This window comes from Belonocnema kinseyi, chromosome 5, assembly GCF_010883055.1.
Source record: "Belonocnema kinseyi isolate 2016_QV_RU_SX_M_011 chromosome 5, B_treatae_v1, whole genome shotgun sequence".
Lineage (NCBI taxonomy): Eukaryota > Metazoa > Arthropoda > Insecta > Hymenoptera > Cynipidae > Belonocnema > Belonocnema kinseyi.
In genome coordinates this window covers 11,948,784-11,964,330 of record NC_046661.1, presented here as the reverse complement: position 1 = coordinate 11,964,330, position 15,547 = coordinate 11,948,784, and the positions used below count along the sequence as shown (strand labels likewise).

General features: G+C 37.5%; 1 protein-coding gene across 4 annotated transcripts in view; it reads left to right on the top strand.

The window, feature by feature from the left end:
• LOC117172295 (protein kinase C and casein kinase substrate in neurons protein 2) overlaps positions 1-15,547 on the top strand; it is a 547,527-nt gene that overhangs the window by 176,405 nt on the left and 355,575 nt on the right. For all 4 annotated transcript variants that reach the window (XM_033360057.1, XM_033360055.1, XM_033360056.1 and 1 more), the window contains exon 2: positions 4,093-4,484. In XM_033360057.1, the coding sequence (XP_033215948.1) occupies positions 4,122-4,484 (363 nt within the window). In that variant the 5' untranslated portion in view covers positions 4,093-4,121. The remainder of the gene's footprint in view (positions 1-4,092; positions 4,485-15,547) is intronic.

Below are 15,547 nucleotides of genomic sequence, written 5' to 3'. Positions count from 1 at the left end.
TGCACTAGAGGGATTAAACTTTTTAGCGGTACTTTAGGCAGTAAATGCGGCGATAATCTTTAAAACCATTCTGACTTTTCAAAATTGTGTATTTTTAACGAGATTTATAAGATGGAGAGGTTGATTTGGGGTTGGTTCCACATGCAAATGCACATCCACCAGTAATTCCCTAAGTAACAAAGATGCAAATGCAGAGTCGGCTTGCACATTGACATTTGACGAGTTTATGAATTCTGATGAATTTTCTTAGCTAAAATTACTCAACATTTTGAACGCCATGCGCTCGCTTAATTATTATTTTAAAATCTGAAAGAAGTACACGAGAGTTTATCCATTATGAAGATTCAGTTTCTAGTATTGAATGGTCAAAATTCGAAAATACGTTATTTTAGACTAGCCTAGTAAGGACAAAATTGGGTTGATTGACTCAATATGAGAAAGGAAATAGAACAGTAGAGACTTTATGTTCTTACTGCTAGACGGAGTCGCTACAAGAAAAGTAGTGCAAAAAGGCAACACAATCGAACCTTTCAGGAAGGTTCTATGTTTACCCGAGTGTAAAGTAAAATAACCAGCAAGACACCGAAGTCCCTCAATCGGAAGAAATAACTAACTATTGTTCGGGTGTTTGAATTTTGAAAAGGGCAAATGACTAACAGCTTTAGGGCTGGGCATGGAGCACAACCTATATTACAATTACCTGACGGGTGTGCATTCAACGTTGGCAAGGTGTTTCTAGAACATCATGGAACATCCTGATCTGATGGCAGGCTTTATGATGCGATGTCGTGCGATTATGCTTTGGGTACAAGAATTAAGTATTTTGATCATGGACAACCAAGGACATAAATGGCCTGAAGCTATATGCTAGTTCAGACAAGAAACTGCAGCAAGTGATCGATGTCACAAGTCAGTTTTCCAATTATATCCACATCGAGTTTGGAGTGGATAAATGCAGAACAGTGCATTTAATCAGAGGGCAATTAGGAACCGCAGAGTTAGAAAATGAGTTTGAAAATGAGATCGAGGCATTGGCTGAGGGCGAATCGTATAAATAACGAGTATTCTTGAAACTACGGGTATTCAGCAATTAGCACCTATACCATCCCTGTCCTGATCTACTCATTCAGGCTCATAAAATGGTCTTACACCAACCTTAAAAGGTCTAAGAGAATCGTCCGCGTAAAAATGACGAAGCATCGAGTGCATCACAGTAATGCGGCGTTGAAAAGATAGTTCTACTACGATATAGATGAGGTAGGAGCATTATGAATGTCAACAAACTGCATAAGTCACAAATTACAGAGTTGCGAAATTATTTTAAGAGCCCTTGAATTTGTCCTCAGAGGAGGCCTTAAAGATCAGGGCATAAAACGTAGAGGAAATAGAAACGAAATGGTGACAGAAAGCCATCCCTAAGCCTAGGACTTTCAACAGAATAGATGCAAAACGAAGATTGCATCTTATATTGGGATGTTACTATCCAGACGGATCATCACATCCGTGTCAATCGACCTGACATCGTGATGCGGGGAAAAAACGTCGAAGAGTCTACATAGTCGACATTCCTTGTCTACTTAACCGTAATTTGCAGGCAACATATAAAAGCAAAATCCATAAGTATAGCGAGCTAAGGCATGGAGTAAAGACAATATGGAAGAACGTGAAATAAGCATCTGTTCATCCTGTTGTGATTTAGGTTACATGCAATTTATACGCAAGATGCACTGAACATTTTAGACATTTAGGATTCAGTAGGACACTGGTAACATCGCAGAAAGTTGTTATATTAAACACCTGTCGCATTGGAAGAAACTTTCTCGACCATGAGGATTCAAACGACTGAAAACCTGTGAAGTGGCAGATGGCAGCTTTAAGAAAGCATCCAGGACCGACTTTTATCACCTGTACTGCTCGGTGTTTAAGTATAACAGCGGTAAAATACGAACTCCAAGGTACAGAAAGCCTCTAATTTTTTCCTAGAACATCATCACAAGGGATTTCAAGCATTATATTCAATTAACTTATAACACTTTCATCTCATCAGGCATTTGCCTTAGTCCGTGGCTAAGATGAAAAACCGGGTTTACCCGAGAACATATTTTAATGAAAAGTAATATCAATATTAATTTTTGTTTGTTTTTGTACAGGTTTTCTACAGATTATAATAAAGTAGTTAATTAAATCGTATAACTAGACCTTTTTAACTTTTACTAAAGTTTCTTACCTATCCGCTATTCTTGAATTTATTCCGTGAACTTTCAAAAACTTTTTTTTTGCACGTGGGCCAGTATATGAAAGGGAATTCCAGCAGGTAAAAAATGTTTGATGTTTTAACCAAATTTGTATTTACTGTGTACCTAAATAATTCAATAAAGCTGATAACACAGACCCAAAGAAAGTTTATCTGCACGAAACAAGTGACTAAGCTACCCTCATGGAATTTGAGTCGCTGCATCCGAATTTCTCGTACGCGTCTCAGTTTTTCCCTAGATACAGAAAATAGGAGAATACCTAGCGATATTCTGGACACTTTGATAATACCAGTATACGAAAGAATAAACGTTCGGGTGTCTTATTCTTATGTGTTGGGATTCGTAAAGACCAAATTGATACACAAAAATTCCCCAGTGTGCTTTCCGTTTCCCCGAGCTAGGATAAATCTACGGAAATTAAAGGTCTTGCTCATGCTATACAAACATATGACAAAAAAAAAATGCTAAATCTTTTGCAGTTTTGCGCTCTCTAAATTTGACCACTAAATTTTTCAGGCTCTTAAAATTTTCTCCGAAGATGTAAAAAGTAGAGGAGAAGCCTAAGAATTTTCTGATCACATTGGTCCATAAAAAAAGTTGCTTGCATGAGACAAGTGACTTGGCTACCCTTATGGGTTTTAAGCCGCTGCATCCAAATCCGGCCTTAGAATTTCTCGTACATGTCTCAGTTTTCGCCTAGATGCAGAAAATTGGGGAAACCTAGGGATATTCTGGATGATATTTTTATAACATCAGTATACGTGAAAATAGACACATTGATGTTCTATTATTAAGTGTAGCGACTTATACAGACTTAATGTGTACACTGAAATTTTCTAGTGTGCCTTCTGTTTTCCATAGCTTAGTAACTCTGGGAAAATTGAAGGTCTTTCTCATATTATATAGATTTGTGCGGGAAAAAATAACAAAAATGCCATATCCTTTGCAGATTTGCATGCTAAATCAAAATTTGAACACCAAATTTTTCGGGCTTGTTCCATTTTATCTCTAGATGCTACAAGTATGGAAAATCCTAGGTGTTTTCTGACCACACAGCTCCACGTAAAAAAAGTTGTCCGCACCGGGCAAGTGACTGATTTCGCACTCAAAAGTGCAAAGGATATGAGATTTTTGTTGTTTTTTGCCGTATAAATCTCTATAATCTAAGAAAATTTCTGTGTACAAATTAAATCTCTTCAAGTCGCTGTACTGAATAATATAACACCGATATGTCTACTTTCGCGTATACTGGTATTATCAATATAACGTCCAGAATATCGCTAGGTTTTCAACATATTTACTGCATCTATAGGAAAACTGAGACGTGTACGAGAAACTATGAGACAAGATTCGGGTACAGCGGCTCAAAATCCATCAGGGTAGCCTAGTCACTTGTCTTGTGCAGGCAACTTTTTTATGGAACTGTGTGACCAGAAAACCCTTAGGCTTTTCCTCTAATTTTTGCATCTAGGAAGAAAATTGTAAGCGCCTGAAAAATTTAGTGGTCAAATTTAGAGTCAGTGCGTAAAACTGCAAAGAATATAGCATTTTTGTTATTTTTTGCCATATAAGTCTGTATAACATGAGATAGACCTTTAATTTCCCTAGATTTATCCTAGATGGGGGAAACGGAAAGCAAACTGGGGAATTTTTGTGTATAAATTTGGTCTTTACGAGTCCCAACACATAAGAATATTACACCCGTACGTTTATTCTTCGGTATACTCGTATTATCAAAATAAGGTCCAGAATATTGCAAGGTTTTCCCCATTTTGCTGTTTATATTCTCTGATTTTAGTATTCAAATAATAATGCACCAGGTATCGTCTGATTTTAGGTGAAAGGAGTTTCTCGTCCTAGTCTAAGATGTCACATCACAGTGATGATAATATGCTAATAGCTACTTCGGATTCTTTCTGGGAACCGGGGAACTATAAGCGCACAACAAAAAGGATTGAGGACGGTCATAAACTTTGCGATAGTCTAATACAGCTTGTACAAGAGAGAGCGGAAATCGAGAAGAACTACGCGAAAGCTCTCAAAAGTTGGTCAAAAAATTGGAACGATAAGATAGAGAAGGGACCCGAATATGGCACCACAGAAGCTGCGTGGAAGGGTGTTTTAGTTGAATCCGATAGGTTATGCGATCTGCACCTCAAAGTTAAGGAAAACCTCTGTAACGATATAATACAACAGATTAAAACGTGGCAGAAAGACACCTATCACAAGGTGAGTGAAATCAGGAAACGATTATATGCAACGCGTATAAGAATATAAGAATAAATTAAGTATAGTTTACAATAGTGCATTATACGCCATGTGAGCGATTTTACAGGAAGCTCGAATAACTTAAACCTTTCAATAATTCAGAATTTCTATAATTTGTCAGTCATACGAAGGTTCATGTCAAATAAAATACAGAAATGTTTTATCATTATTTTAGAATATTTTGAAAATTTTCATTGACATTAAGAATAATAGTTTAATCATTAGTTTAAAAAACTTACTATTATTTCGTGTGATATTATTGCTCAAATCTTGTATTTTTTTAACCTATTGTTATATTTGGAAAATAACGCCTGAAAAAATTGTAAATAATTCCACAATAATTTGAAATTCTTTGTTTGTATATGTTTGAAATATGAATTTTTTCTGTTTTGTGTTTGGATTCGCAATCTTCCCAGTGATAGCTTATGGTTACTAAAAAAACTTGTGATGTGCTAAAGTAAGGAAATGCGTCTTTTAGCCATTGTCTTGCAAAAAGGCTTTAAAACATCTATGAATGTAACATAAACGGGTGAGGCTGTTCGAACTTGAAACCAGAAAGTCTGGATTTGATTCCTGCTGCTATCATTTTTTCCCGTTTTTGTATTGCAAGTGACCGAAATTTATGCAAATTAGGCTAAAATGTTAATTTTACCCAGTTCTTTGTGCGATAATTTTTTCCAGCCTTGATCACTTTTATTTTTTTTTTTAAATTTGTGTATAGACATTTTTTCTTCTTAATCGATTGAACATTTGTATTTTGTTTATTATTGCTTTTATATGAAATCATAAAAGAATACATGAAAATAATAAAATAGCGTATAGTCAGTGTTAAGCTATGGAGTGAGAATCTTGAGGATAGAATGAAAATATGAGAGTGAAAAGTCTATATGAGAGATTTTTTAGATGGGTCATGGGAGTGATTTAGAGCAGGCCAGGTTATTTGCTCAGGAAAGAAATAGGACCAGAGAAAATGGTTGCTAGGCAACTGTAAAGATCCTTTAATTTTGAAGAGAAACTATGAAAGGGCGAGGCAAGCGAATTGCACAAGCTAGTGCCCGCGAGGTTATGGATAAAGAGAAGAGGGGCAACATCGTACGTGTCGGAAAAATTTTCCGGTATAAAAGGTACAAATAAAACAACGAATCAAATATAAAAATATATATAGTATATGATCGGCCACGTTTCGGACCTCATATGGTTCCTTTTCAAGCCTGTCGAAAATAATAATTCATTGTTAAAAACACATTTTTGTTTAAAAAACCTAAATGTGAAGTTAATAAATATAGTTATCTATAGATAAAAAAAGATCGAGACATGGAATACCAACAATTATCAGATCAATCAAACCTACCCAGGAAGGGACCGAAAAGGCGACGGGAGGCTTTCGTAACTCTTCACGAATTTCTTCCAGAAGCAGAACTTGTGAGAAGGTAGAAAGAAACCGAATAGCCAAATTCCGAATCCAAAGCCAAACGAACTTTCTCACTTTTTAAAGGGGCCGAGCCCTCAGTCGACGGCCCTTTACGAGTAATGTTATCATGAAATGTGCCATGATGGTGTTTATAACATAGACGACAACAAATCCTATTGAAAGTGGCCGATGTTGTGCTTTCGGGATATATGTAGCACAAGATGGATTGACAGAAGTAATTAGAAACCGTGAAGTAACTTTCGAGCCCACCTAGGCATTTTATCTTCAGGCGGTGAGGCTGCCCCAGGATTCACTCATTGGCAGAAAGAACGTTTTGTACTCTGCAGTGCTGGAATCCACTGTTACAGGAAGACTGGAATTTCACAAAAGTGAGAAAATGGTTCTTTATATGTGTGATCGAAGTTACCAAGGACAATTTGCTCTTCAAAAAGTCCATAACTTTCAAAATGAGATGTGCCCATGAATCTTCATAAACTTCGTAATGTTTGCAGACCTGCAACCTATCTTATTGTCAAAATAGATCCCAGCAAGGGGTCTCGTCTTGCGAACATCGAACATCATCGAACATCTTAGAAAAAAAGAGAATATTAATTTATAGACCTACTGTTTGACAACGAAGATGAATTCATCTGAAAGGGCCGATTTTTTCCATTTCCATACAGTACCCAGTAATTATAACTATTGTTATATTTATTTGTAATTAATTTTTTCAAACTCAGCGAACGACACCCTACACCCAGTGAACGACCCTTATATTGATTTTGAATTTTAAAAAAATTAGAAAGTTATTTGTAAGACATATGATGCAATTTAGTTGTTTTAGATAATAAGGAATACCATTGGTATAAATACGGGTGTTTCTAAAAGAAAAGACGAAGTCTTTGCGAAAAGAAACATCTTCGATACTGTGTGGTTATGCTCATTTCATCAGTTCACGAATCCGCCGAACCCACTTTGGGGTGTCGGTGATTGACCTCTTAGGTTCGGAAATCCAAAATCAATGAAAAGATAGCGAACATTAAAACTTTTAGAAAGCAATATCCTAGGAAGGAAGAAAGCAAACAGCAATCATAGCAACATAGAAATCAATCAAAAATGCGTTTAATTCCTCAAAAATCTCTCTATGCTCTGCATCGGTCCCTGAGATATACGTGTGTTGTCCACCGGTTCCGAAGATACGATAAGAATACTTCGGACACATTGAACCTACTCAAATCTGAGACAAGTATCCATTCAATTACGTTCGAAAACATAATCATCTAACCCCTGAATGTACCACAAAATAAGAAATACCTTTTTTTCTAACTTTCAGAAGACTTTCAAATTAACGACATGACCAATCTTTACAGTGCCATCATGTCCCTCTGCAGGTAGCAACAAGAATGTTATCTAATGAATATAAATCCATCAATTTTACACCGAACAAACACTGAAACACAAATCACATGGTATCCATAAAATCCAAAAGGATCCCACATCGCAGCCCGATGCCATTGATATCTGAATCCTCGAGTAATAATTTCCGTGTAGCCTGACTCAACGCTGATTAATGCTAACATAAATGATGCCTGTCGCGCAAAGTCCTCACTTTCTTGCGAAAATTATGTTATTTAATTCCAAAATAACTCAGTCCATTCTTCACCAAAATTTTGAACACGACATATATCCGAAAACCAGAACACACAACGATTGCTCGAGATAAGAACAATGCGGGGCTAAAATCCCCTGTCGCCACGCCACCCGCCAGCGACACCACTCCGTGAAGATTCGCTTTCTAAATTATTCCAGATATGAATGCTCAATATCATACAATTTATATTTTCAATATAAACAAAACAGCCCCTTAATATTTTTCACTGAATGGAAGATGTCACACATTTATGACATTTTAAATGAGTCAGTCATACCTGAGAACCTGTCTCACGTCGCTTGCAATGTTGAAAAAAAACCACAATTAAAATGTCTGTCATGCTTGCGATCCAGTCTAGAAGCATTTGCAATGTTGCAAATAATCCACCATTAATATGTCTGTCATGCTTGATAGCCAGTCCCAAAGCGTTTGCATTGTTGCAAACAATCACACGGTCACGCCTGAGGGCCTGTGCTGAGGCGTTCGCAATGTTGCAAAAAATCCATTAGCAGTATGGTTGTCGTACCTGAGAGTCTGTCTCCAGACGTTTTCAATATTGAGAAAAAGCACAGTCGGTAAAATTGTCATGTCTGAGAGCCTATCTCGAGGCGTTCGCTATGTTGCAAACAATCAAGCAGTTAGTAAGTACGTTTCTCCTGCCTGAGAGCCTGTCTCGAGGCGTTCGTAATGTTGCAAACAATTCATTAGCAGTATGGTTGTCATATCGGAGAGCCTGTATCGAGACGTTTGCAATGTTGAGAACAATCACATAGTCAACAAGCACGTTTGTCATACCTGAGATCATGCTCCTCTGCTCACCTACAATCCGGCTTAAAGGACCAAAAATGTTAATTATTTGTGGACTAGCGTGGGGCAGCGAAGGAATGACTTTAATCCAAATAATGTGTCCAAAAGTCGATTTAACAGAGCACTTTGCGAAAAAAAGGTTTTGGTTGTTTGGAAAAATTATAACAGATGTAACCTGCGAAAGCTACGACCACGATCGTTCACCGAACGAGCAATCCCGATGCAACCGGAAGTAATACGTCATCCGACTCGTCACTTCCCACAACACCAGAAGATGATCGAGTCGGGAAAGTCACTTAACAAAACCGAAAGAGAAGGAAACACAATATTTCAAGAATAGAATTAAAAGACCTGAATGGTCAAAGGATATACTGACTTTAAATTAAATACTAATAAAATGGTCTCGAATAACATACTTGATTTAAACTGGTCCAAGAATCGGAAAGCCCACACCCGTCAGAACCTTGGTTGACACTGAAATCACAGGAAAAAGGGTTCCGAGTCTGATAAACAAAGAGACATCACGCTACTACCTGAGTACCGACTCCAACGAAAAGGCGCGGCTCGACAGTCAAAATAGAAGGAAAATTCCAAAAAGAATAAGCATTGGGTGAAAACTATTCTGTCAACAATGAAACTCAAAGGTCAAAATTTCAAAAAGAAACACAATGACATTCAATAAGTTATTAACAACCATGTATTTGATTAAATACATGATGAAATTGTCCGGCTCGAATTGTATATTAATGTTAGCGTAAGCGAAGATTAAGAAGACGGTGTAATTAGAAAAGAAGAATAAAAAATTGAAGTTACAGTTTGATGACAGAAACCTAGTTAGAGGTTATGTTATGTAAAATACGTATATAGATTTGAATAAAAGTTATTATCTTACCAAGAGTTAAGTACGTAAACATTCACAGAAAAAAGTACTTAATTTTATTCGAAAATTCGGCTTATTTTAAGGTATTACAAAAAGAAACATAGGCAATCCGAAATTAAGAATTATATTTGAATATTAAATTCAGGTATGCTCGCTCTTCAATTAAGAATATATGTATACTGAAAGCTAATGTAACCTTAAAATAATACTCCGTCCTAACTGAAATTAAAGGTAATATTCTAATTAAAAACCAGAAATTTCATACGCCTTACCGATACTCCTCAGCTGTTCTTATGCAGTTATTCGTTTTAGAAAATATATAAGTTGGGTTCTCACTTGCAAGAAAATACGGAATAGTAGGAAAAATTGAAAAAACGGTATAAAGGGGGCAGATGCTGTCCAAAATCTTCGGAAAATTGCGTTCCGTAATGTGTTGAAAGGACGCTCACGTTTGCGAAGTCAAAAGTTTCGTAATAATTAAATTATTGTGATGGGTTTAATAATACAAATATTGGCTGACAACTGGAACTTATTTTGCTGCAGCACTTTTTTAAATTCGTGAAACTACAAATTCACGAATTATGGAAACATAGTATTGTAGCCGACACTGACCATAACGTGACATGGAGTATTGGAGTAGGAGGCGACTAGAATAAATGGTCAGGAGCCTTATATTAGCGCATGCGTTCTGTAACGTCATGCAAGGTAGTACGAACCTGAAATTCAGGAAAGTATATTCCTTTATTTTAGGTAACGAAAGCCTTACAGGTTATTTCAGGTTACCTCCAACTTACTTTCAGAACTGAATTAATATTGAAATTTAGGAGCATACTTTACTTTAATCTAGTAGGAAAATGCTAATTTCTGATTTAAGATAAGTTAGTGCTTTATTCTAGATAGTTTGCACACTTTAATTCAATTACTTCCTTAATTCAAGTCGAATCTGAAATTAAGTTGAATATAACTTTAAGTATTTGTTTTTACTGTGTTATTTACAGTTGAGTAGTTCCCTGTTAAGCTTCAGAAACTCAACAATTGCTTCGAAAGTCATCTCATTTCGGCGGGTGGGTGAATGTTCTTGAAAGTATTAGAATTTACACCACAGGGTGAAGGAACACTCACTTCATAATTTTTATGTAGATATGATGACTGCTCTTGAATTACAGAGAATTGAGACGGGGTATAATTTTGATTTTGTACATACAAAAGTTTGGGCTGTGTACATTTATTGATTTTTTTAATATGTAAGAGTTTATCGTCAAAGAAAAACTTTGCCTGTTGCATTCCCTGGTGAGAAATTACTCGCAAATATTTTAAAACATCATTTTCTTTTCATGTTTCAAAAGTTAGAAACACTTTTCTTTCGTAAAAAAATTTTGTTTGCATGAAAGGAAGATCTTTTTATTGGATTTTATCTTGTGTTTTTTTGTTTAAGCTTCACTTCTGTTAAGAAAGTAATTCATATTAATTGTGTTACTGTATATGCGTGAGAAAAAAATTTTGACATTCAATTCTCAAAATTTTTTGTTGCGCGTGTGTCATATACAAATATGTTTCATTTTATTGCTAACTTATGTAAAAAGCGCTGCATGTAGATTTTTTTATTATTCGTTTTATTGTGTGTTACAGGATTTTGTTAACCGTTATTAAGTTATTTTTTTTGTGTAATAGAAAAAAGTATTTTCCGAAATTCCTGGGTTTCACTCTTCATTCAACTCTATTCAAAAGTTTATTATATTAAAGAATAAACTATGTTTAGTAGAAACTAGTACCAGTGAAACCCTTCTATAGCCCTTCCGAGAATTAATGCCGCGCTGCAGGTAGATGTAACAGGAGTTGTGCGGGGTTCGCGATGACTGCGGTTGTCACTCAAGCGAGAATTCAGACGTGAAGAACCAAAAGCGCAGCGTGCTATAATGAGTTTGTTCCCACCCACCACCAGCCCCAAAATCGGTGCTATAAAAGAGCTTCACTATATTTATTTTTAAAAAAAGAACATTAAGTTTCAATACACAGAGAATACAAGTGTTCGTTTGACGCGGCCGTCACGACTGACTCTCAACGTAGAGAGTGCAACGCTTGCAAACTAAAATGGTCCTTCTCAGGTCAAAAATCGTGTACATGAGAAGAACTGCATAAACGTAGTAAATAGTCGTTGTGTCGCTAATGCACACACGCATAATAAAAATGGTAGAAAGGTTTCTTAGCTAAAAAAAATAACACTCCCACTTAATTTGGATGGTCCAAGATATTTAATTGTTTACGCAAGTAACAGAATGTTTGTTTTGTTGGCGGCTTCTTAAACATATTAGCTAACTGTACTTTTTACGCAACGTAACTGATGCTAATACTCTGACATGGAACTTTCAAGTCATTTAAACTTCGGTATCTCTGTTTGGTTCTTCATCAAAGCTTCAAATTCTTTAAATCGCTTAAAGACTTCTGTCTTGTGTTCAGTGGCTGATCTAGAGTGATCTAGAGTCGTCGTGTATCTTTTCGTCGTGTATCTTTTCTCCTGGTTTAAATTGGTATTCGCAATTCACTGATTTTTTAGACTTGCGTGTTTGCTTCCCCATCATGCATGATTCACAGAAGAAATCATCTTTTTCAATGACGAAATCATCTTTTTCAATGACGAAATCCTTGGAGTTTATCAACTTGTTCATTTGCATAAGAGCGGGTACATTCGCATGGCCTATTCGTTCATCCCAGAGCTTATTCATTGCTTGAATTTTCTCTTGAGCCATGTTGCATTCAGCTGGAGGGATAATCACTTGACGTCATGTGAAATAAATTGCGATTTCGAACTCCGGGCAATGAGAGTTTTCTTTCGTGGTCACGCTCTTCGAATTTGTTTGTGCACGCGTGGAAAGAAAACTGCTTGTCGGTTATGGTCGTAACCGAGAAAAATTTCTTCTCAAAATCCGGGATATGCAACAGATTACTTAGTGCTCTCTCCATATGATGACCGTTTACTGCCTTTCGGATACTCACGCTTCCAATCCCTTCAATAGGCAACTTTTTATAGTGGGCAATTTTGGCGGACTGTTTCTCTGTAAGTATCTTCAAGGACTGGATAATTCCCCGCTAAATGTGACGTGATGAGAAGCACCGGACACTGCAACCCAGATGTCTTCATGATCCTCCGTTTTTTTTTGTCCAAAGCGCTTTACTTCACAGAAATAGGTTTCTCCTTCCGGGCTGCTTTTCTTTGGTTGAACACTTGCGTACACAATGAACTTTTTAATCGCATCCTTTGCACTTCGTTTTTTTCTTCAGGGTGCCTATTAAGTTTTTCGTGATTTAGCGTCCTTTTCATTTATAGGATTCATTGCATATATTTGAGGCGCAAGTGAGGACGTGCTTTATTCTGTTTCGATGTGACTCTTGTTTTCACGCAGCAACCTTGCTATTAGATTGTTCTTCGTTTGCTCATCTTTCGGAGTACTTTTTCACGCCATTCTGAACGTTAGAAATTTAAGTGGCAAGCTGCGGAATAATTTGTATATAATACTTTTATTAGGTGGCTTTTCTTCAGCATATGTATGCCTTCTGATGATGGTTACAAGTTGCTCGGTTTTTAAAGGCGATTGAATCACCATCATTTTTTTTAAATACATTAAATTGTGACCACGCACTAATCACCGCGTCCTCGTATCAAATTTTGATATACATTCTTCATTACTGAATTCAACCGAAACACTGAAGTTTGGGAATATTTGTTCTTTCATTTCTGCCAATCTGCGGGTTTCTCCACTGTATTCAGTTCCTGTGCCGTTGCATCTATGTATCCAGTCAGATCCTTTGACTTAATCGTCAATGTCATCTCAAACACCGTCTTCTTCTTTACCATACAGGACATCCAACTCACCTTTAGATGTCCTGCGCGCATAAGTCTCGCAGTGATTTCGGATGGCCTTCGTCACCTCCTCCACATGGCACGTTGTGTCGAAATCCAAGATCTCGACTTCTGTACGTGAGACGAGCTCGCGCACGTTGCTTCCTGTCCCGACTACCTCCTTGATTGCAGAAGACAGTTTCGTCTTTCCGTCTGCTGCAGGGGCCTCAGCGTAGCTCAAACCTTCAGTCGGTTTTATGAGGACCGCCTCAGGTCGAGCTCGCCTCTGCTCCTACTTCTGTTTCTTTTAATTTTGGAAGCAGTTTTCCTCTTCTTTTCAGCCTTCTTTCGGGTCGAGTACATGACCCCGCTAGTCGTCGGCTTATTAGTCGTTGGTTTGGCGCTACTTGCCTCAACGGGATACAGAGAGGACTCCATCTCACGCTTCCCGTACTGGGGAGTGGGAGTTTCCTCGGCTTCTTCGGTCTAAGTACCGCTTTGGCTTGTGTTTCGCCATCGCCTTACGAACTGTTTCCCTAGCTCTTTTTTGAGCTAGGTATCCAATCTGGAATGGAATAACTCCAATACGAAAATCGGTTTCGGCCATAGCAATCGCCAATTTGCCTACAATTACTAGTAGCTTTTCAACTCCTTCCTTGATCCGCAGGTCAATATTACGCCTTCCTTCGCGGAAATTCCTCATCTCACGTAAGACGGAACTTAACTCCTGTGTACAATTTTGTGAAAGATTAAGCTTTATCTTTACGAATGCCATATATTTCCTGCCCCAAGAGTTTTGATCATCGTCAGGCTCCTCCGCCACATCCAATTTACCTCCCATCTCCTCCCGAATGCTCCTATGTAAGTTTTTGTTTTCTGACGCTATTGTAATCCCACGAGTAGCTAGGGAAATAAAGGTCCAACTCCGCAGAGCCCCGTATGCGGGGGTAAGGTCTATATACTCTAGGAGGCGACCTGGTATTCTAGAGACACCGCTTGAGACACCACTGCCTGGTGTCACTCAGTCCTCGGCACGGTTGTTCGTGCCTTGACTTGGAGATTTTTGTGTGCTTGGTCCGCGGGGCCCATTTAATTTCAGCCCTACCCTCTGTTTCCAGCGACCATTCCCCTGTCCGCCACCCGGAATCGCGCCAAATAGGGGTATCAGCTCCTCTCCACCACAGAAAACTGTGGTGCTACTTGGATTATTTATGGTGGCATCATTGAAATTTGTGTTTCAGAATTTTTCGAATAGTTTTTCCATCAATTAACGCAACAGACAAGGTTTAACTTTGAGGAGAATCTCTTATCTGTTTCTTTTTTTTAACCAATTAATGTTACAGAAGCTAGAGATCATTTAAACTTCACAATTTTCAAAGAACAATGCACTTATTGTGGTGGCACGATTAAAATTTATGTTTCAAAGAGTTTTTGGTTATTCTTTCCATCGACACAAAATCGTCATTGCACAGGGTTCAAAAATGAGATAACCAATAGTAATCCCTGTTACCAGCCTCAACGGACCAATTAATCGATGCTTATCACCAAGTCATATTTTGGTTCTTGCAGTAGGGAACCCTAACCCTACTCCTCACTATCTAGGAAACTTATATGTTCGATTCCCTAAAAGCAAACTCTTATAGAAAATTAATCAAACAATTAATCTACAAAAAGGGACAATTGTTTATTAAAAATTATTCATAAACAAATTAGTCATACAGATAAATGAACAATTAATAAATATTTATCAAAATTAAATCGGAATCTGACCTGTATAGCAACAGTTAACACTGCACGTGCCCGGCTATATTGCTTATTCTTCAAAATTGATCAATCAGCATTTTGTAGTCACGTAAATCACGTTCGGTCTTCGTTCCCACAGTTGCTAGGCAAAGTCCAAATGCAATATCAGCAATAAACCCTACCAAGTTCTATGTTCAATTAGGCAACAAGGCTGACCACGGCTCTGTGTCGTTAGTAGTCGTTATCCACTTTTTACCTCAAAAAGAGGTACGGCTCCTGTAATCGGGAGAATTACGCCAAGTAATTTTTGATCTGACTCAGTCCGCGTGTTTCGCCACTGTAATCGGAAAGTGTCGTCCGGGTAGACGCCGGGCCTCGTCAAGGAGTAGTTACAAACGTTATAGGGCATAAAATAAAGTAAACGTGCATTCGCCTCATCGTCAAAAATTAATCATCTTAAAATTTAAATTTTGATGTAAAAATCTCACCGGTTCTTTGCAATTTTTCCGCGAATGAATAAAAAAATTAAACTTAAAAGAAACATTTTTGCATCAGAAAGCTTAAAGGTTAATCCGAAAATCGTGAGGTGCCTAGAAAGATTGATGCCGCTTTGTTACACAAGATTTACTACCTCATCAGGAAAAAATCGTGTGAAAACTAACAAGGTCACCTTTCAGAGAGATTTCTTTCAGGC